The sequence below is a fragment of the Ammospiza caudacuta genome, chromosome 9 (assembly GCF_027887145.1).
Source record: "Ammospiza caudacuta isolate bAmmCau1 chromosome 9, bAmmCau1.pri, whole genome shotgun sequence".
NCBI classification, from domain to species: Eukaryota; Metazoa; Chordata; class Aves; order Passeriformes; family Passerellidae; genus Ammospiza; species Ammospiza caudacuta.
Genome location: NC_080601.1, coordinates 25,700,627 through 25,720,749, shown reverse-complemented (window position 1 = coordinate 25,720,749; position 20,123 = coordinate 25,700,627). Strand labels below are relative to the sequence as shown.

The 20,123-nt window shown below is 50.8% G+C and overlaps 2 protein-coding genes across 2 annotated transcripts; one reads left to right on the top strand and one right to left on the bottom strand.

The window, feature by feature from the left end:
- Positions 1 to 1,181: 1,181 nt before the first annotated feature.
- On the bottom strand, positions 1,182 to 12,285 carry POLL (DNA polymerase lambda). Its single transcript, XM_058810545.1, has 9 exons — positions 12,275 to 12,285; positions 11,201 to 11,344; positions 10,651 to 10,948; positions 9,873 to 10,035; positions 7,040 to 7,363; positions 6,356 to 6,529; positions 5,331 to 5,459; positions 3,212 to 3,380; positions 1,182 to 2,914 (listed from the first exon to the last, which is right to left on the bottom strand). The coding sequence occupies exons 2-9, from the start codon at positions 11,313 to 11,315 to the stop codon at positions 2,550 to 2,552; spliced, it is 1,737 nt and encodes a 578-aa protein (XP_058666528.1). The 5' UTR covers positions 11,316 to 11,344; positions 12,275 to 12,285; the 3' UTR covers positions 1,182 to 2,549.
- Positions 12,286 to 12,711: 426 nt separating this feature from the next.
- Positions 12,712 to 19,837, top strand: DPCD (deleted in primary ciliary dyskinesia homolog (mouse)). Its single transcript, XM_058810751.1, has 6 exons — positions 12,712 to 12,789; positions 13,034 to 13,114; positions 13,698 to 13,822; positions 14,613 to 14,746; positions 18,383 to 18,485; positions 19,647 to 19,837. Exons 1-6 carry the CDS (start codon positions 12,726 to 12,728, stop codon positions 19,749 to 19,751), a joined length of 612 nt encoding a protein of 203 aa, XP_058666734.1. The 5' UTR covers positions 12,712 to 12,725; the 3' UTR covers positions 19,752 to 19,837.
- Positions 19,838 to 20,123: the final 286 nt, after the last annotated feature.

The following is a 20,123-nucleotide window of genomic DNA, read 5'->3' as shown; positions in this document are numbered from 1 at the left end:
TTTTTAATTTTCAGGATGATCAGACTCACAGCCAGGGAGAGCGGGAGGGGGTGTGCTGGGGAGGGGGAATAGCTGAAGCCTCTTCCTGGGAAGCAGAAACCAGGCAAGACCTCATTAGAGATGCCTAAAACCATGTTTGCTCTCCCTGCCTGCACTGATCCTGGGGACTCAGCACCCACCTCTTCCCAGACACCCCAGGACCCCACCCCTTGTACCTTCTTGCCAAGTGGGGCATGCTGTGGTTTAGAAGAGGCAGGAGGTGGGCTGTTATAAGGGGGTGGTGAGGGATTAGAGGTACAGAGAGGAGCATGTGTGGGGCAACTCTGTCCCCTCTGCCCAGGGCAGGGCTGACTTACAGTGGCACGGCCCAGCCCCTCATGTTTCTCCCCTTGCACCAGGATGAGGGAGAAGCAACATCCAGAAAGGTCACCCTCCAGCTGCTCTGGACAAGCTCCTTGTGCTCCTGCACTCCTGCCCCTTTCAACCCCCACACCTACACCCAAGAGAAATGGTCCTTATCCATCCGTGATCCACCTGGCTGCAGTTAGCCACATGAGGGCCCTCTGCCCCCTCCAAAGCTCCTGGGCAGGGATTTGTGGGGTGGGAGGGGACAGACAGACATCAGGCTCATTCCCTCACAGAGCAGGGGACCGGTGGGATTTCTGCCCCAGTGGCCTCTACATGACACATATGTCCTAGGGCCACCCCCTGGCATTTCCCAAGGGGGTGGGCACAAAGTCTAGCCCAGCCTCTCCCTAAATAAAAGCAGGACAAACAGCAGGGTCAGGTGCTGCTGCAGCACCCCTTTGCTACCTGGGTGTGAACTGTAGCCCTGGAGGAGGGATGACAAAGGGGAAGGAGTTGGGGGCAAGCAGTGCCTATTTCCCATACCACTGCTGATGCCTTCAGCACATGGTCCCACAGAGAAGCAGCCTCAGTGCTCCAGGAACAGCAGCTGCCTGCCCTGAGAGCCAGAAGTGTGGTCCAACAGTGTGACTGTGTGTTCTCCACCTCCACTGAAACCAGAGAAATGGACCGGCACAGGAGCTCCTGGTAAGCCACAGGAGAAAGTCCCAACAGTCACAGTGCAGAGAGCAAAAAGACAGAGACACCAAGGGAAAAGTAAGAAGGGATTTAGTTATTTATTTATTACACTTCAAATTTCAAAGCACCAAAACATGCCAAAAGACATTCATTTCCCCCAGGTGTCCAGCAGAAATGTTGGGTTGACAAATGCCACTGCTGGGGTGTAGGTCACCCTAGCAAAGCCCCAGCCCTGCTGGTGCCCAGGAGCCACAGAAATGTGCAAACCCACCTGGTTTGTGCCTGCCCTAGCAGCAAACATGCAGCTTTGTCACTGTACCTGGTGGGGCCAGATCCCCCACAAGGGAGCAAGAGCCCTGGGGGCCTGGCACAGAAATGCCCACCATGGCACCTCTGCCAGGAGCAACCACTGCAATACCTGTAACAGACAGAGCACTCAATGTCCCTGGGAAATTCATCTCCACAATATAAAACAGTTGAGGTTTCTTGAGATATAAAATTCACTCCCATGGAACTGGTGGGACCAGCCACATGCACCTGTATACACAAACACACACACACTTTCCCTGATCAAAGACTAGATGACTCCATGGCTTCCACACATAAAAAAGGGAAAAGTTTTGCTTTGTCCCAGTTCCAAATTAACTATTTCCTTGTGCTTTTTTCTGTCTCCATGCCTCCTACAGACAGACACACAGTGCTGCTGGATTACATTCAGTGCCAATACATTCAAATCTCTCCTGAGCACAGCTCCCCAAGCTGTGAGCTCTGCTCCTCTCCTGCACTAAGAAAGGAGGTCTTGGGCCAGACCAGGGCTCTGAGTAAATCTGGAGGATCCTCAGAACATGAGGCTGGGAGCAAGCAGGTACAGAACCTCAGGTCCCTATGTCTCTTTCAAGACTCATCTGGCATCAGGGAAAGCTGGAGGCAGCAAGAGCAGCCTGGCCCTGTGCAATGGGACCCATCAAAGGACACACCAGCTCAGACACAGCAGAAGGACACAGCAGCAGCACAGGTTAACCCCTTGAGGCTCCTGCAGTAGCAGCTGCCAGCAGTAGTGAGGAGGAAAGGCCTGTCACAGAACCAAGCTAGACCTCTGCTACCTTCATTCACAGCTCAGAACAGAAATTTCACAGTGTCAGTGCTCAGATACAGAGGAAGATGCACGCCACTTCCTTTGTTCCCAAGCACTGTCAGGGGCTGGATCACAAGGTTCTGCAACCCAGTCTTCCAAAGTTGGGGAGAGCAGGGCCAGGGTAGCTGATTGGCAGCAAGCCCTTCTGGTAGCCACACCAAGAGAGCACTTCCAGTGTGGTTCCAGCCCACAGCCTGAGCTGAGGAAGCCACAGAGCTCTGCCCAGCAGCCAGGCCTCACGCTTGCAAGGAGCCCCAGTTTGCTGGGAGATGTTCCTCAGCCTGCAGGCACCACAGAGCCTTTCCACCTCTGGGGAAATCAGATCCTTCCAAGCAGCAGCACAGCACAAGCCCAGGGTGACGCGCGGGCCTCACCAGTCCCGTTCGGAGGGCTCGCGGTAAGGCAGCCCCAGCAGAATGAAGACATCTCTCTCGGTGGGGGTGGGCAGAGTGTGCCCAGGGGCCACCTTGGCACCACCAGGGCCCCGCACCACGGCCGAGCTGAGCGCGTGCTCCGACAGGCTCATGCCCTTGCTCTTGGCCAGGGCGCGCATGGAGCGGTTGAAGTGAGCCGAGCCCGTGAAGTAGAGCAGGGCGCAGGCGAACTCCCGGTACGGCACCACGATGACGTCCAGGCGGCGGTGGCGCCGCGCGGGCCCCGGCAGGCGGCACACGCCCAGGTACTTCTGCTGATCACCATTGTCCTCCTGACTCACCAGGTCGTCTGTAAGGAAGCCTGCGAAGAGAGAACAGGCCAAGAGGAGCTCAGGGGTAGACGGACACCTCCATGCTGAACTCCCCACTGCCCAGAGAGCAGCAGAGGTGTCCCATAACGTGCTGTGGGACACCAGTGATAACACACTGAGCTGCAGCAATAGTCCCTCCTTAAAACTACAGCTGAGCCAGGTCCAGTAATTTTAAGGACAAGATGTCCCATCCTTAGGAGTAGTGATCACCTATCCTTCAACGAATGCCATCCACCTCATTGCCTCCTTGCCATGGCCATTCTAAGAGCAGCTTCCTGCCCTCTTACCGCTCCTGCGGAGGCTGCTGAGCAGCTTGCTGAACACGCCACGGTGAGACTGCCCATCCGGGTGAGTGACCAGCACATCCACATCTCCACACGTGGCCTTCCCCCGACGGTAGGAGCCACAGGCAACACACACGAGGCCAGGTTTGATGGCCAGGGCAGCTTGTCTGACCTTCAAGAAAGAGGATGAGGAGTCAGAGACCATGCCCTTTTCATTAAGGCAGCAAAGGATCTCGTGCCTGCCTTGAGGCCTGTCCTGCATCTCCAGATGCAGGCATGGCACACTGCCCCACCAAGAAGGCCGGCCTGCTGTCAGGGGAGGAGTGAGCCAGAGCGGCCTCCACCCAGTCCTGCAAACATCCCGCACAATGCCACACCATACAGTGATCAACCATCAGTTCTTGGGAGCACTGGGTTGGGACAAGCAGGAATATGAAGGGGCAAAGTACTGCACAAGCTTTCAGAGCCTTCAGTTTCTGAAACAGCATGAGATAAGAGGTTTTTCAGCAGGCCTACAAGAACAAGGCTCACCAGCTCTGCCCACAAAGCAAATCAGTTCAACAGGTGATGGTCACAGGCCCTGTTTCAAAAACAGAGTTGGGCTTGTGAAGTCTCCCCAGCAGGATCCAACACAGCAGAAAATCTGTGAGTACCCCTTGGAGTTCACTCCTGCAAGGAGCACTGCCTCTGCAGGGGAGCTGGGCTTCCTGACCCAGAAAAAGCACAGTTGTCCCAGCATTTTAGACCAAAGGGATGCCAACATGCTGCTGCCAGCAATCAAACACATAATAAGAACTTCCCCTATTACAGTCTTCTCCAAGCTGGACCCCAGGTCCTGTTTTGTGCAGACAGTGCTAACTCTGATGGCTTCATTCATTACATGTTTAAGAAAGGCTCCAAAGTCTCTGACAGGCCTAAAGTATTCTTGGCCTGATTGTGCCAATCACCCTGCTGGCAGCAAATAATGAGGGGCTCAGCAATTCCTGGTGATGGGGCCATCACAGAGGCTGGGGTTCAGCAAGGCAGTGTCCGTGCCCACAGCCCCTTGTCACTCTTGGGGATCATCCTTCATTAGCAAGAGATAAACCCATTAACCTTTGCCCCAAAGGTGCTCCAAGAAGCCACAAGCCTTTCTCATGCGGAGCAAGCCCTCCTCTGGTGTTTCTGCCCCCCTTCTGGCTTTAAATGAAGATTTCTAGAAAACTCCCAGCCCCACCCGAGAGCCTAAAAGCTCCTCAGATCTCACTGTGACAGGCAGCACAGACAGTGACTAATCCCTCATTCTCTCTCCAGGGCCTGGATCAGAGGTGTGTGTGTGTGTATGGAGGGCAGCACAGTAATCCCATCAAGATAACAATAGACCCACTCCCAAGAGCCAGCTCCTCAGGCCAGCCTGCCTGGGAAAGGGACCACTCACCACCAAAATGGCTAATCCGGCCCACAGGAGTGACACCCCAGCAGGAGCCTGGCAGGAAGGTATTCTTCATGGCCAGGCCCTGTGGCCGAGTGACAGGGTCACACTGGCTGCTGCTTCCATGGTGACTGGAGAGCACGGGGGTAGCAATGACAGTGTGTCCCCCAGTCTCTCTGCTCACATTAGGGTACACTGGCTTAGCACCCCACAGTCATGGAGTGCCACAGCATCCTACAGCAAGCAGCACTCGTTTGCAGCCTGGATCCCCTTTGCTTCCACCAAGGATATCCACCCTCTGTTCTCTAACTGACAACTAGACCACAAGGTGCTCACAGCTCCCTTTGAAGGAGCAGCACCAGGGACACCTCAGCTGAAAGCAGACACTCCAGACATGATGAGAGACAAGAAAGCAGAGCTGGGAACCTGCTTATCCCACCATGCCACATGCAGCCTTCTTCAAAGCAGTGTGTAGGACTAACCCCAGTGAAGTATCCTCCTCCTTGCCAGGCACTCAGACTGAACTTTCTTATGAGGCAAGGTAGAGGTCTTGTGTGCCCATGCCCAAAAAGGGTTCCCCAAGCACTGACCCCAGGCAGAGGAGAGGCTGAAGAGTTCAGCTCTAACACAAGGGCTATTTTCATAGCATGTACTCTCCTGTCATGTCCCAGCAGGTACTGCACTCTGAGGGCCTGTGGCCAAGCTACTCACAGTCTGCTCTATCTCTGCAGCTTCCTCCCGAGGCATGCGCTCCAGGAAATCCGCATAGTGCTTCAGCCCCACGGCCTGCTGGCTGGTCAGAGCGGCCTTGCTGCGGATGTCATCCAGCGTCCGGAAACCCTAGAGCAGACCAGGTGTGATATTCACACATCTGCCACGACTTTGCTCTTCACACACTTTCCACCAAGATTTGGTAAGATTGTATTTAGCCTGTCTCAAGTTCAGGCCTAGTCACAGCTTCTGAGATCACATGTAAAGAACACTTTAGGGCTGGTTCCTAAAAGAAGGGATTTAGGCAATGGCACTATCCATGCACACCTCTAATGTCCACCCCTCCACTGCTCTTAAGGCATGGTGTCTCTATACCCTGAAGGAAAACATGCAATGCAGGTAAAAGAACAACACCCACAACATCCCAATGAAGGAAAGCTGACAGCATGAACACAAATGTGTTTTTAAGTCAAGAATCCAGTCACAAACCAAACACTACAGGAAACCAGGCTTCAATAGCTCATGCTCAGGAGACAAACTGTTTTTAAAGAAGGAACCCACCCAGTGGGTTGGGCTGCTCCTGTTGGCACAATTATTTCAACCTCATTCTTCTAACTTTGAGACAAAATGGATGGCTACTCTGACAGCTACAGGCCAACAGTCAGCAACTGCATCAGGAGGTCTCATGGCCAAGATGTCCTGATTCAAGCCTGGGTCATAGCAACATCATTGCCATGACTACTGTGACATGAGCTCCAAAAAGTGATGCTAGAGCAGAGGCAGAATGTCTCCCATTCCTCTTCTCCACATCTTTGTCCTTTACCCATCCCAGCACAACTAAAGTCTCAGCAGGGTGCTGAGACACAATGGGACCCAATCTCATAGTTCCTCCCCAAAAAAACAGATTTAAATCTGACCTGTAGATATCAGCAATTAAAAACTATTTGTGAAAGTAAATCTCCTACACTCAGCAGCAGTCTTCAAACCATAACCAGAGAGCATCTTGTGTAAGGCACTGAACTTACCTGCTGGTACCACATCTGAGCTGTCTTGACCCCTGCTCCCCAGATGTTGGAAAACAACTCCAGCACAGGCACACTCTCACTGATGTGATCCAGCTTGCGCAGGTGCCCACTCTCCAAGATCTCCAGGATCTTCTCTGCCATCCGCTTCCCAATGCCAGGGATTTTACAGGCTTCCTGGAAAGAAACCAGAGCTGCTACTGGGAAAGCAAAGATCATGGACAAGCTGGGGAGCTGCTACTGACTCTGAGCCTGGTTAGTCATTTGATGACTGAAGGTTACATGGCAGGACTAGTCTTGCCTGGCGGTCTCCTCTCTAGCCCAGGCTTACCTTGGCTGATCAATTCAATTGGAAAAGGACAAGCCTGCAGAATGGGACTGAAACATGAACACACTGAACTGCTGGATTGCCACAGCCCCCAAGACTCATATCCAGCCAGTTTTACATGTTATCACTATCAATGGCCAGTTGCTGTTGATGAAGAGGAAGGTGAAAATGTCCCTGCATTGTGTCTAAGGAAGGCATTTATCTTGAGAGTGTCCAGATCTGGCCCTAAAAGGCTCAGATTCCATTTTTCTACTGTTCTGCAAACACTATGTGTGGTCAATAATTCTCAACTTGCACTTGCTATACAACTTCCATGGAAGGTCCATCTCCCTGCTCCACCTCCTGGGGAGGTGTTTTACCTGGTAGGAGGTGACTGGTTTGTGGTAGCTCTTAAGTGCATTGATTGCTTTGGAGTAGCCCAGAGCTCTCCACTTGTCCCCCTGGACAGAGTAAGCCTTTGCCAACACTTCCAGCTTCTCTGTGATGCACTGGTTGTGATTTTCCTTCTTGGTGTCGGAAGACTGGGCACAAACCCACTTGCTGGGAGGCTGGACCACTGTGTCAGAGCTATCACTGATCTCCTCTGATGATTTCACAGGGTAGTGGCCAGAAATCAATGCTTCCAGGTCTCCCTGGGTGACACCAGCATCTTCTCCTTCACTGTCTTCATCATCAGAGTATTTCTTTAGGGAGAGATCAGAAAACAGCTGTGTGAGAATAAGTACATGCCTAATACAAACCCTTGGCACAAGCTACTCCTGAGATTAGGAAAGCAGAGCACTAACCACCCTCCCTCCTGGGCACAGCATGCTCCAACTGCCACCCCTAGAACTGCACACCACAGTTCCTCACACCTCAAGCTACACATGCACATCTCACACTGCACAGGAGACTACACTGCTGTCTACCTGTGATTCAAGCACCCAGGCTCCTCCTACAGCCAAGGCCCTGAGGTAAGACACTGAATAAGTGAGCAACTGCTGCCAGCAGCAAGGTATGACAATGCCAAAATCCCTGACTGGCAGAGATGCTGACTCCCTACTCCCACTGGAAAACCTTTAGCTCATCTGGTGGCAGCATAGGCACATCTCTCACATTCAGACTCAGAAACTTCAACCCCATGATGCAGATGGCAGCAGATAGGCACTGAACTTTGTTTTCAGTTTACAGACACAAAATCTTAACAAGAGTAGTAAATTTAAACCCGCTCATGTTCCCCATGGCTATCTGCAAGAGAAAAGGGGAGGAAGGAATGACACAAAGGACTCCACATTCCTCAGTGACGGAAGAAAGAACCAATGTATGCATTTGCTGATACCCTCAGCATTAAGAATCCTCTGTGTAGACTTAAGAAACAATGAGCCTCGGCTTCAGGTAATGAACAAAAGGGGATAGAAGTGGAAAGCCACACAGGGACTTTGGAGACTGCTTTGCTCACTGGGGTCCCCATCTCCCCTGATGTATAAACACAGGAGTCTATGAAGATCCAAGAGCTTGTGGAAGTAACTCTGAGTGATGCAGGGTTGTTTGGGATCAGTCCAACAATTACATGCAGCACACCATGTTCTGTTATGAGTTTCAGCAGAGTGTGAGCCTAAGAAGAGCCACATCCTTACAGCCTCTGGTTCTGCTGCCTGAGAAGGTAGGAGGTCTGAAGACACATAGATGGGATCTGTTTTGCAGTCTTGTTTTATAACTTCGAAAACTGGGTAAGATTGAAGATTTGATAGATTTAATTAGTTTAATTTGTCTTGAAATGCAACTCCCTTCAGATGCTGCTCTCTAAGGGCAGCAAAGCCTCAAAAGGCTCAGATAAGTCAGTAAGCCCCTTAAAAGCATATAAAGGAGCATGTTATCCATTCACAACACAGAGAGCTCTGCAGCTGGAGCTGGAAGTAATTCCCATCCTCCTGGCCAGCAGTGTCACAGAGGTGAAACAGCCCTTAAACCCCTGACTCCCTACACTTTGTCAGCAAAGCTGATGGACTCTTTACAACCACATGTGCAAAACCAGCTAGTAGCAACAGGCTACTTGAGAGGGAGACAGGCAGCCTGGGGTGACAGCTCTGGGTTCACAGAGTAACTGGCACTGCTTACAGAGGCTGCCTTGCAGAGAACCACTGCATCTGCATGCCAGTCAAAAAGTGGTTGCTAATCTGACCGTAACAGGATTTCTTCACAGGAGTTTACATCCAAAGGCAACACTCCCAGATCAGTCTCTGTTTAGTACAAAACACTGACACCCATCATCTCCTAGAGAAAAAACCATCCACCCAAGCTAGAAAAGACTTTGTGCTTAAAAACGACTTCTAAACTAAGTTTCAGCTTTACTGCTGCAGCTGGGTCTCAAGTATCCCACTCCTCCCCAAATCACATATCCCATTCCTCCTCAAGTCACACACATCTAAGCCTGGGACAATGGATTTTACTGAAACATCTACAAATGTGGCTTTTGTGCCCTCAGAGAGCTGCCAGGTGAGAGTAATTTCAGGCTTTGAGCAACAACATTTTGGACTGTGTTGCCAGTAATACAAAGCAGCTGCTGGGGATGTTTGAGGTAACTTTGCTACAGACAGATTTGAATTACACAAATGCCCAAGAAGAACTCAGCAAATTTGAGCAAAAATGCAGAGAAAGGCAGGAAAGCTAACAGCGGGCCATAGATGCTGACTCACAGCAGAAGCCACTAATAACCCAACACAGATATTTCAAGAACACCTCCATGATCCTTCTGGTAGCAACCTGATCCACTGTACAAACATGTGTCTGAACAGGGTGTTTGCCAAGGAGTGGAGAACTGACCCATATGGCTCAGGCAGGAGCATGGGATGAAATATCAGAGACAGCTTCCTGAAAAGAAGATATTCTCAGACAGGGAATATTCCTCAAAAGGACATAAGTGTGTATCACCATAGTGAGCCTTGGCCTGATCAGAGCACCAGGACAGCTTCAGCTGGAAAGTTCTGATGGCAACAGCAATTTAGGGCCACTGTTTCTATTCTTAGTACCTAAAAAGGACAAAGAGAAGCAGTAACCATGCCCACAGCCCGAGTCTGGCTCACTGGAACATCCAAACACCTTCCCTTTGCTGAGAAAATCTCACATGGTATCCCTGCAGGGATGCTCTTAGCCAGGAAAAGCAGCAAGCAGGATCTGCTCACAGGGAGATGGATCTGTGCAGGAAATCCTCACCTCAGCCGGTCGCTGCTGCCCAAGGGTGCCCAAGCCTCGCTGTGAGGAATCCAGCTGTGATTCAGTGCTTGGTTTCACTGCTCCCTCCTCTGCTGGGGGCTGCAGTTTTTCTCTGTCCAGGATCTGCTGCTGTTCTTTCTGGAATTCCTCCTCCTCCAGGTACCTGCCATGGATCAGATGTCTCAGTACAGAAGAAGGAGGACTTCTCAACCCCCAGAAGTTTGACCAAGAAATCCTTCTGCATGTTTTGGGATGGACCAAACAACCCACATGAATTGTACTCTCTCAGATCACAGATTAATTACTCTGGCTTTAGCTCAACTCCCCAGTTAACATCTACCTTGCTGACCTGCAACTTCCACTCCTACCTACCTCACTCTTAGACTCTCTTTCCAAAACATTGCCAAAACATTCTGATCCTAATCTGTGCCTGCTGTTCCATTTTTTATTTCCTCTTGTGCCTAGTTTCCAATTTCTCTCTACCTTTCATCTGCAATAAATAAGAAACAGTATTTAATCCTCGGTATTTTTAAGAGATATCTTGTTATCACTGATGGATCAGGAAGAGGTGCCTTTAGCACCTGTAGCAAGTGACAGGACTTCTGGCAGTACTTCTGGGCCCTATTATGTGTTTTGCTACCACACAGAACTTTGAGTCAGGCTCACAGAAGCCACAAGGAGTTGCAGTCCAAGATTTTGAGCAGAGCTCAAACTGTAGTGCTGTTCAGTTTATTTCAGAGGAAATGCAGGGAGGAATAGCAGAGTGGCATTTGCCTACCTGTGAGGGATAAAGACGCCATAGCCAGCAGTGCTCAGCAGCTTCTGGTCCCTAATGCAGGCACTAAGCCAGGCTGCCTTCACCAGCTGCAGCCCCGGGGGCAGCTTGGTGAGCCTGAGGAGCCGGAGGGCGCGGGGGCAGTCCATGTGCTCGGCCACAATGACGTGTGTCACCTCGGGGCAGAGCTGGCTGTGAACCACGCCCCCGTTGTGCACAATCTGCCTGCGGAAGATCTCGGCCCTGGCCAGGCCAATGCCGGCTTGCAGCACGAAGGCAACGACTGGTTTCAGCCACTCTGCTAAGGAAAGCACAGGGACACAGTGACAACAGAAACCCCACCCAGCAGGGCTACATCTCTCACACAGGACTTGGTGGCATCAGCCCTGGCAGGCAGTCCTGGGGGGCTCCAGCAGGACACACCAAACCAAACTGGCCATGACCACTACAGAAAACACACTGAGGGCCAGAAAAAGCCCATGGGGAACAGCACTTGCAGTTAACACACCGAGTGTAAGAATTATATCCTGCATCACAGGGACACAGGACTTACCCTCTGGTGTCTCTGTTCCTTGCTCCTTCAGGATCTTTGGAGGGATGCTTTTCTCCGAGCCATCCCTCACCTTCTTTCTCTTGGGAAAGGCTTTGACAATCCCTCGTGGCTCCATAGGCCTGGTGGGAAAGGTAGCAGCAATTGCTAAATACAAATAAGAAAGAGGAAGGTTGCTAAGATCTTACCTAACCACAACTCAAGATTCACTCATGTTGTTCACTGTCTTTGTTGTTCTGAAGTTTTTTGTTGTTGCCTTCCAAAAATGCTCAGCTTGAGGGAGGCAACCAGAATCAAGAATGGCAGCCCACAAGGTCAGGAAAACCAAAATCAGAAAGTCACTTAAGTTAACCATACCTGAATGGCTTAGAAACCTCTACAGCTGAGTTCTTACAATGCAAAGCATTCAACTATTTTAACAGTTTAGAGCTTCTATCTGCTCAGCCTAAAGAAGCAACTTTATTTCCCAGGCATTTCTTAAAGCACATTCCCAAGAGGGAAACACTTCTCCTGCCAGGGCTGAAATCCAGTCACCTATGAGACAAAACTCTGATTGACACCAAGTGTTTCACACAGCCACAAGAGGAAAATTCCCAATTTGGCTTCATCTGGAAATAGCAAATTACTAAAGATTAACTAGCCAAGTTCAACATGGGTACAACTGTAGCTTTACCATGACAAGCCTTGCAAATGCAAACTTTGGAGCTTGAACTACCAGGACACAAGGAAGCTCAGTTTTTTGTAGCCCAAACAAGCCCCAAATCACTGTATATCCCAACAGCTCCCTCCCTGTGGCTGCAGCACTGAGTTCACACCAGCTTGGTTTCCTCTCTGTGCAGCACTCCGTGTTTCTCTTACAGTTCTCACACACAGTCCACCACAAACCTATCCCACCAAAGCTGGAAGAGCTGAAAATGGTCCCATCGGGCCATGTCTTCCGGCTATGGTCACCTTCTCATCTGAACACTAAACATAATCCTCTGAAGACCAACCCAGAGCTCGACTCAAGTCCTCACTTCTGTGAGGAAGAGTTCAGCTCCATGGGAACAGAAATCCCGCTACATTTCTAAAACTCACCTTCGCTGAAACGGTTCAGTTTTCAGGACGTTTTAACAAAAAAAAAAAAAAAAAAAAAAAAAAAAAAAAAAAGCCCTCTGGAAACAGTAATCCTTTCTATAAGATAAAGCAAAAGCCCCCACCAAAAGCCCGCCAAGGTTCAGGGTGCCCAAGTCCGTTGCAGGGCTGGGCAGTGTGTTTCTGCAGGCTGTATTTGAACTCCTATAAACCACAACGCACCGAACCTGCCTTGTCAGCCTCCTCAGGCCGCCAAGGTCTCAAGGCCACCAACCCGGGACTGGCAAGAACGACCCCCCAGACTCGCGGCTGTGCCCGGGGGAGCCGAGGGGAAAGGCCCCGAAGGAGCGCGGGCCCGGGGCCGGGCAGGGCCGCGCTCGGCTCGGCCGGGCCGGAAGCGCTTCCGGCCGGCGGGCGGAAGTTTCCGCGTTGCCGCGGCGACGGCGCGGCCGCTATGGCGGTGCCGAGCTGGCTGGAGCGGCTGCGGGCGGCCGGCAAGACGGCGCTGGTGCAGGACGGTAACCGTGGGGCGAGGATCGGGATAGCCGCGCAGTGAAGGGTGGTCCTGCAGCGAGCGGGCGCGGAGGGGAGCGCTCCTGGGCACAGCCCCGCAGCCCGGCCTCCAGGGAAGGACACAAGGCCGTAACGCGGGCGGTGGGACGGGGTCCCGAACCATGGAATAAGGCCCCAGGCAGTGGGACAGAGCCCTACACCCAGGGATAGGTGTATCCCGTCTCCTCTCACCACCTGCCTTGCCTCTAGGGAAGCGGAAGATCCACTACTTGTTCGAGGATGGGAAGGAGATGGCCGAAGAGTACGACATTAAGACTGGCCAGTTAATAAGTAAGTGTTGCTCTGCAGGGCAGTGGGTCTGTACCACCTGGTCAGGAACAAATCATCCCTGCCTATTTTGGGAGACAGACATGCCTGTAGCAGAATTTTGTAGGATCCAGCTTGCAGCCACGGTTCTGTGACTTTCATAGCATAGCAGACCTTGCTTTTGCCCTGGATCTCCCCCAAACATCCCCTCTGTCACAACACACTAGGATGGACTAGATGGGATTGCCAACATAGGTGCCAGGCACCAAGTCTGTACCACATGAAGGGCTGAAATACGCTTTTTGGTGGCTTCTGCTACCACAAAGTGTTTGTTTATGGCTCCTGTCCAAAACCACATCAGCTGCAGCACAGCACCTGTCGCAACCCCACCATGGCTTCAGCACCAAGTAGCAAAAGAGAGGCATTCAGCACAGGATGTCTGACCTAGGAATAGGCCAACTAGCAGATCAACTCACACCAAGATCGAAATTACTGGAATTAAGATACATGTATTCATATAATCTCAGTGTGCTGGGCAGCTTTTGCAGTCAGTTGCTGGAGTTATTGAAGAGCAGAAGAATGAAAACCCTCCTTCTCTCTTCCCCAGGTAGAAAATGGCGAGAGAAGAACACCCTTGGGGGCACGGGCAAGTGGCAGGTGGAAGTGGGAGAGCCAACCTCGCCACTCCTGGGAGCACTGGAGTCAGAGCTTATAACAGAGAGCAGCTCAAATGTATGTAAGGGTCTGCAGGTACCACTGCACCTAAAACTGCCTTGTCTTGTCCTTACAGCAGTAGTTGGTAGAGTGCAGATCACCAAGAGACAGCCTTAATGCAGCCAGCACTCTGCTACAAATCACCCCAGAACTGCAGGGCTGCGTAGAAAGAAGGAACAACTTAGGTTTTTTAGGAGTCTTCAAGACATTTGTAGTTTCCTTAAGAAACGAAACTGTACTGCTGTGTTGGCCAACTGCTATCCTGTCTTGAAAGAGCAGGGTGACAGGAAGGCCAGTGCCAGGACAAGTCAGGGGATAGAAAACAAAGGTGATAGCAATGAAAGGCACAGGCAGTGCATAGCAGGCTGCTCCCTAATAGGGCACAGCTTGTTTCATCTTCATACCCCTCTAGCTGAGGGCACAGCTGGTTTAGTCTCTCTTCATCTTTTCAGAAGCTGTGCTTCTGAAACACAAGCACAGCTCTGCACCACAAACTGGGGCAGAGCTAGCACTGAATCCAGCAGGTTCCTAGAGCAGGCAGAGCTCAGTATTTGGTTGTCTGTGACCCTGTAACCCTGTACTGGCAAGGCTTCCTGAGTAAACACTTTCAGCCTCCTGCAAGCAGTGCCCTGGGCAAAGGCAGAGCAACTTTAGCTGTAGGAAGGTGGTACTCAGGCAGCTTCTTGAGTTACTCCAGTGTGAAAGAACAGCTATCCCCATGTGGAGTCTCACAAGGTAGTAGAGGAAGGAGACAGGGAGGAGAGGAGACAGCTGGAGGGGCCTTGCTAAAGGTACTTGTTTGCTGTAGCCTATCTTCATGAGGAAGGATACCGTGAGCAGCTTCCAGTGGCGGATCCGTAACCTCCCCTACCCCAAAGAGGTCTACAGCGTCTGCGTGGAGGAGGAGCAGCGCTGCTGCGTCATCCGGACCACCAACAAGAAGTCAGTAAGGACAGCACTGCTGGTGCTGACAGTCCCCTGGGGTGGGCTGGCACAGGGGGCAGGCTAGTGATGGCACAGGGGGCTGTCCCCTCTTCTGTCCCAGTGTGCAAGGGCTCAGGGGCCTCACCTTGCAGCACATGTCTCCTGCTGCCCAATTTCCACTCTCAGCTGCCTCAGACACATTTGCAAGTAGGGCCCCCCAAGCTCTGCATTGGCCATTGCAAACTCATCTTGGCTCCTGTAGGGTGGTGCTTGCAGTGTTCTTACCCTGTCAAATATCACTTTCTCAGAAAAATAAAGTAGGAGCCTTGCAGACTTCTTGAAGCTAGAATATTCCATTTTCTCTCTCTGATTTTAGTCACTGCATCTCAGAATGCTGCGGGATTCAACATGGACAGCAAAATCGTGGGCACCCAAACAGATCTCCCTGCATAAACATGTCCAATAGTCACAGTGCCAGTGATATGATCTGGAGGTAGCAAGCAAAAAAAGGCAGACTGAATCTGGGAAGGAAGCCCCACAGTGTTCTGCCAAGAGAGATTTGAGATGGGAGGATGAAAACAGAAAATGCTGTTAAAGCCACATCTTGCAGTGTCAATACATGGCATCTCACATGGAATGAAACACACACCGTGTCCCAAAGCATCTACAGCTTCAGATAAGCCAAGACGAGCTGTAGTATTGGGAAGTGAGTGCACAGAACGAGCCTTGGGAACACAAGGGAAGCTGATGGAAGTGGCTCTAGGTGGTGCTGTCGGCACAGAACTGCGGCCCCTCTGCTGCCGAGGGCTTCGCGAAGCGGCACCCGCGAGTCTCCCGGCAAAGGGCTGCTGAAGCTGTGCACATCAGCACACCTGGGGGCTCAAAACCAGAAGGCTGGGAAGAGGAAAGGTAACCCATAGAAACAGCAAGAAATTACACCTCTAATACAGAAAGATGTTGGCCTAAATGTACACAGAGGGATTCACGGAACAGTGGTGCTTTAGTAGGGAGACCCACGTAGCAAAAGATGAATGAGATTCCCATCAGCCACACATGGATATCCATGGAGCTAGGACAGGAATGGAGTACTTGATCCTAAATCCAACCACATACTGTCACAGACAGGCTTATCTGCTCCCAGTCCTACTGATAGTTGTGTGTATGTGGGAATTTCCTGCTTAGGTGCCATAAGGTTATAATGTACCACTGAGGCTTTACCTATGCCCTACCTGACTTCCAGTTCTTTTGTACTGCTCTCAGGAGAGTCTTCCATGAGCAGCTCACACTTGTTCTCTCACAGACTGGTGCCAGAGGACCCCACAGCAACTCATGGCCTGTGTCTGACTTTTAGACTTTTAAGGACTAAAAGTCTAAAGGACTTTTAGAATTAAAGCTGAAAGCCACCTCACTGAGGACAAGAATGACGTTGCTGTCAGTAGGGAACAGGGACAGACACCAGCACTAGCACGCTTAGTACAGGCTCCAGGATATCTTAGATCATTTCTCCTGGGTCTCAGCCAGGGCAAGGCACCACTCAGCAACTAATTCCAAGATAGCAACAGCAGCATGGAATCCACAGAGAGAGCGCACATCACTACAGGAGAGAAAGGAAGCCTCGGAGCCTCTCCAAGCCTTGGAAGTCAGCCATGCTGCTTCTGAGCAACAGAGCTGTGCTGACCGCCAGCCAGAGGCACAAGTAACAGGATGGGCTGCCAAGTCACTACTAAGTAGCTCAGCTCTAAATTCTCAGCATACCAGTAGCAGTTTTCCCTACGGGCTAACAAAAAGTGGGTTTCCAGTAGGAAAATAATAGAGGTGATTTCACATACGGACTGTGGATCACGGGCCAGGACTCGGGCTCAGAGTGTAATACTGCCCCTTGGCCATGGGGTGAGAGGAGAGGGCAGAGAATCAGCTTGCATTGGCTGAGATAACCACTCATCAGCTACCTCCCCAGCCCAGACAGGAGCTCTTCACTTCCACCAGTCACTCTGTTCCCTCTGGCCACGGCAAGGGCTGCTCAAGTGGGATTTGCTTAAAACCTCTTGCTGTAAAATAAATCCATTAAACTGAACTCTAAAAACAAACCTAGAAAGCCACCTCCCCAAACACCAAACCTGATTCAATTATTGTAGTGAGAGGCAGTGGTAATGTTAGGAGGAGGAGGGGTTGGCAAGGCAGATCTGGTTTCCTTTGATCTTGTCACAGATTTTAGTTTGAGGCCAGCCAAAGCCATTCTTCTCCCCTTCTCCTTAGTCCTGGGGCAGCAGAATGCTGCTGTTTCATTGATGACTCCCAAGGCCCTTTGAAACAGTGGGTTTTTTTCTGTGTACTGCTTTTTTTTGTCTAATCGGTAAGAAGTTAACACTTCCTTAACATGTCTTTGTGTTCATCTAATCTCTGCTGTTTAACCTTTGACATCTCCCTTATTATCCATGTCTGCCACCTTTTCCAAATACCGACAGCAGTGACAACACAGAACGGTTTGAGCCCTGCGGTAACAAGCCGTGTACATTCCTCCCACTGCACCGGGAAAGCCATTTGCCCTTTGTAGCTGTTTTCACCGTGACTTGGAAAATAAACTGCACTTTGGGCAGAGGTAGCTCGAGAGGCCAAGCCTCACACACAGCCAGCTGAATTGAGAACCACCCCTCATGGTAACAGCCGCTACCTATTCCCATTCTGCTACAGGCACCTCAGTACCAGCTATAGGCTAATTCCTTGGAGAGGATTGCCCACAAGAGTGATGGAAGAGACTAAGAACCCAGCCCTGCCTCTGGGTGGGCACAGGACCACCAGCCAGTGTATTTGGTACAGCCCCAGAGAGAAGCTGTAGATGCAAGGCAAACAATGCCAAGCACAGAAGATCTCGGGCAAACACAGACACAGGTCTACTGCATTCTGGCTCCACAGTCTTAGAAAATCTCTTACCTGGCAAAAACCTCTCTGTCCTCTGCTTGGTTGTGAGAGGTTACTGGAAGACTGGGATAGAAACCAGGGAGAGAACTAGGAGAGCTCTAAGTGCAGAGGAGCACCACAGCCACCATGCAGGCTGCATGGAGACGCTGCAGAGCAGAGGCTCAGGTGGTTGTGGGCAGTTACACCTGGAGATCTGTGCCCGGGGTATGCATGAGCACCACCATGCCACCAAAGCAAGAAGCTACCTAGGAAGTGCAGCAAGAAGTTAAAAAGAAGGGTTTAGGAAGGATTGCAACACAAAATCACAGAGGAAAGTTACATGGCACAAGAGCTTTGACAGCTATTTTGACAAAAGCTAAAGTAAGCTGTTACTTAGAGGGAATGAGAGGCCATGGACAAGGAAAAAGACAAGGAACACCTTGGTAGGGCTGAGTAGTCTAACCTTAGCTGGCACTACACATACAGGCATGCTGGAGGGACCAAGCCTGCTGTCACACACCAGAACTCTTCAGGACTTTGCCAGCTCTGGTTTCCAGTTTGGAGGTTGGTTTCTAGTGCTCCTGCTAACCTAGGGGCATCGGCAGGCACACAACATGGCACAAGGGCCTCCTGCCAACCCTGAGAGGTCTGTTGTCCTCATGTACACTTTGTAGACCAGCAGGCTGTGTCTCAGCACTCCTAGTGGCAGAATAGAAACCCCACCTTTCTTATTTCTGTCTCCTCTCTCATTTGTAGGTACTATAAAAAGTTCTCTATTCCTGATCTGGACCGATATCACCTCCCCTTGGATGCAGCTGCCCTGAGCTTCACCCATGCCAACAACACCCTGATCATCACGGTGAGGTTTTAACCATGCACATCAGCACTCTGCCCTTCTCTTTATGTCCACAAAGAAGCTAAAGTTCTTACATGTGGGGAAATGAAGCAGAGCTGAGGGTCACCCATGCAGCTCCTTCTCTGTCACACAGACAGTGGGAGTTTCAGATTACACTGGGCGTGCTGACACTAGCCAAGAGATCCCAGGTGGCAGGAGAGGCCCTGCTTGCTGCTCAAGGTGACATGCAGGTGGAAGAGTGTCTGCCGTGCCCTGTTTTCCATGTATTATCTCCCTCAAGCCTGAGCAAGCCTCCACTCTCAGGGACATTAAGTTTCTCTTGTCTCAGAGCATAAAAGCCCAAGGACCTGCTGCACTTTGAGGTCTCAGAGTCTTAAAACAGTACAATAAAAAATAATCACCTGCTGCTTTGTGTCAGAGAGGGAACACTTCCAGACACATGGCAGAAGCAAGACACTAGGAACATGGACACACTTGCAACTTCTTGTTGCAAGGAGCAGACAGATGCTTTTGAGCAACAGGTGTTTGCCTTATTCAGTGCAGACTCAGCTACACAGAGGGCACACCCTCCATGAGAAACCTGGCAGCAGACCTGGGCTGCACGTGCAGAGGAGATGGGCCAAGAGGAGCACCTTGAGTCCTCCTGAGCTTCTGTTTGCTACTGGCCAAACCTTGCAAAAAGCACCTGCATCCACCACTAAGCTGCAGCTGGGTGAGAGGCCTCTGAGGGGAAGACAGAGGAACTGCAACTCTTCCTTCTCTCTGCATTAAAAAAAAAAAGAATGCATATTTTATATACATATATATTTTATATATATATATATATATATATATATATATAAAACACTTGTGATCATACAGTCAGTGAGCACAGCAAGGATCTGCTTGCCAGGATATTCCAGAGGGGTTGGTGGGGGCTAAGATTCCACACCTAACTGGAAAGCTTTACTTGCACCATAAAAGACACTCCAGAACTTGGCAAATGCCTTTAGCCTGATGGCACCACCTCTCTAAATGGGCTTCAGAGGCTGCTGGTAAGGGCAAGGCCTCCCTTGGCAGGAGGGCCCTTGCTGGGCTGGCAGCAACAGGCTGCAGTTGGTCTGCTTGGAGCAGAGGCTGAACAGAAGTTCAGGAGCGCTAAGGGCATTTCTCTCTGTCCTACAGTACCAGAAGCCGAAGGAGATCCTGGCTGCAGAAGAGCAGCTGCAAAAGGAGCTGAAGAAGATAAAGGCAGCTAACAGTGGGGATGGAGACTGTAAGACCCAGTAGGCAGTGGCTGCTAAGAGGTTGAGGTGAGGGGCAGCTCTCTGGCACAGCTTCATGGTGTTTATTTTGCCTTATCTAATAAAAATGGGTTCTGTTGTTAACAGAGTAATTTGAAGGAATCTCTGTAAGCCTAGGAAGATGGCAGGGCAGTTGACCTGTCTGCTGCCCTGGCCTGCTGATTTATGCAGACATTTCATAAAACTGTAGATTGGTTTGTGTTGGAAAGGACCTTAAAGGTCATCTCATTCTAACCTCCCTGTCATGGGCAGGGACACCTTCCACTAGACCAGACTGCTCAAAGTCCCATCCAGCCTGGCCTGGACCATTTCCAGGGATGAAATAATCCTTCTGTGAATTGTGGGAAGCTGTAGTTTG

Bases quoted from the DNA above. Each gene is read 5' to 3' on its own strand.
- POLL (XM_058810545.1), bottom strand. From the start codon at position 11,315: ATGGAGCCACGAGGGATTGTCAAAGCCTTTCCCAAGAGAAAGAAGGTG. The intron at 7,364-9,872 runs GTGAGGATTTCC...CTCTCCCTAAAG, and splicing joins GGCAGCAGCGACCGGCTGAG to AAATACTCTGATGATGAAGA. The intron at 2,915-3,211 runs GTAAGAGGGCAG...CTCTCTTCGCAG, and splicing joins CAGCAGCCTCCGCAGGAGCG to GCTTCCTTACAGACGACCTG.
- DPCD (XM_058810751.1), top strand. From the start codon at position 12,726: ATGGCGGTGCCGAGCTGGCTGGAGCGGCTGCGGGCGGCCGGCAAGACG. The intron at 13,115-13,697 runs GTAAGTGTTGCT...TCTCTTCCCCAG, and splicing joins TAAGACTGGCCAGTTAATAA to GTAGAAAATGGCGAGAGAAG. The intron at 14,747-18,382 runs GTCAGTAAGGAC...TCTCATTTGTAG, and splicing joins ATCCGGACCACCAACAAGAA to GTACTATAAAAAGTTCTCTA.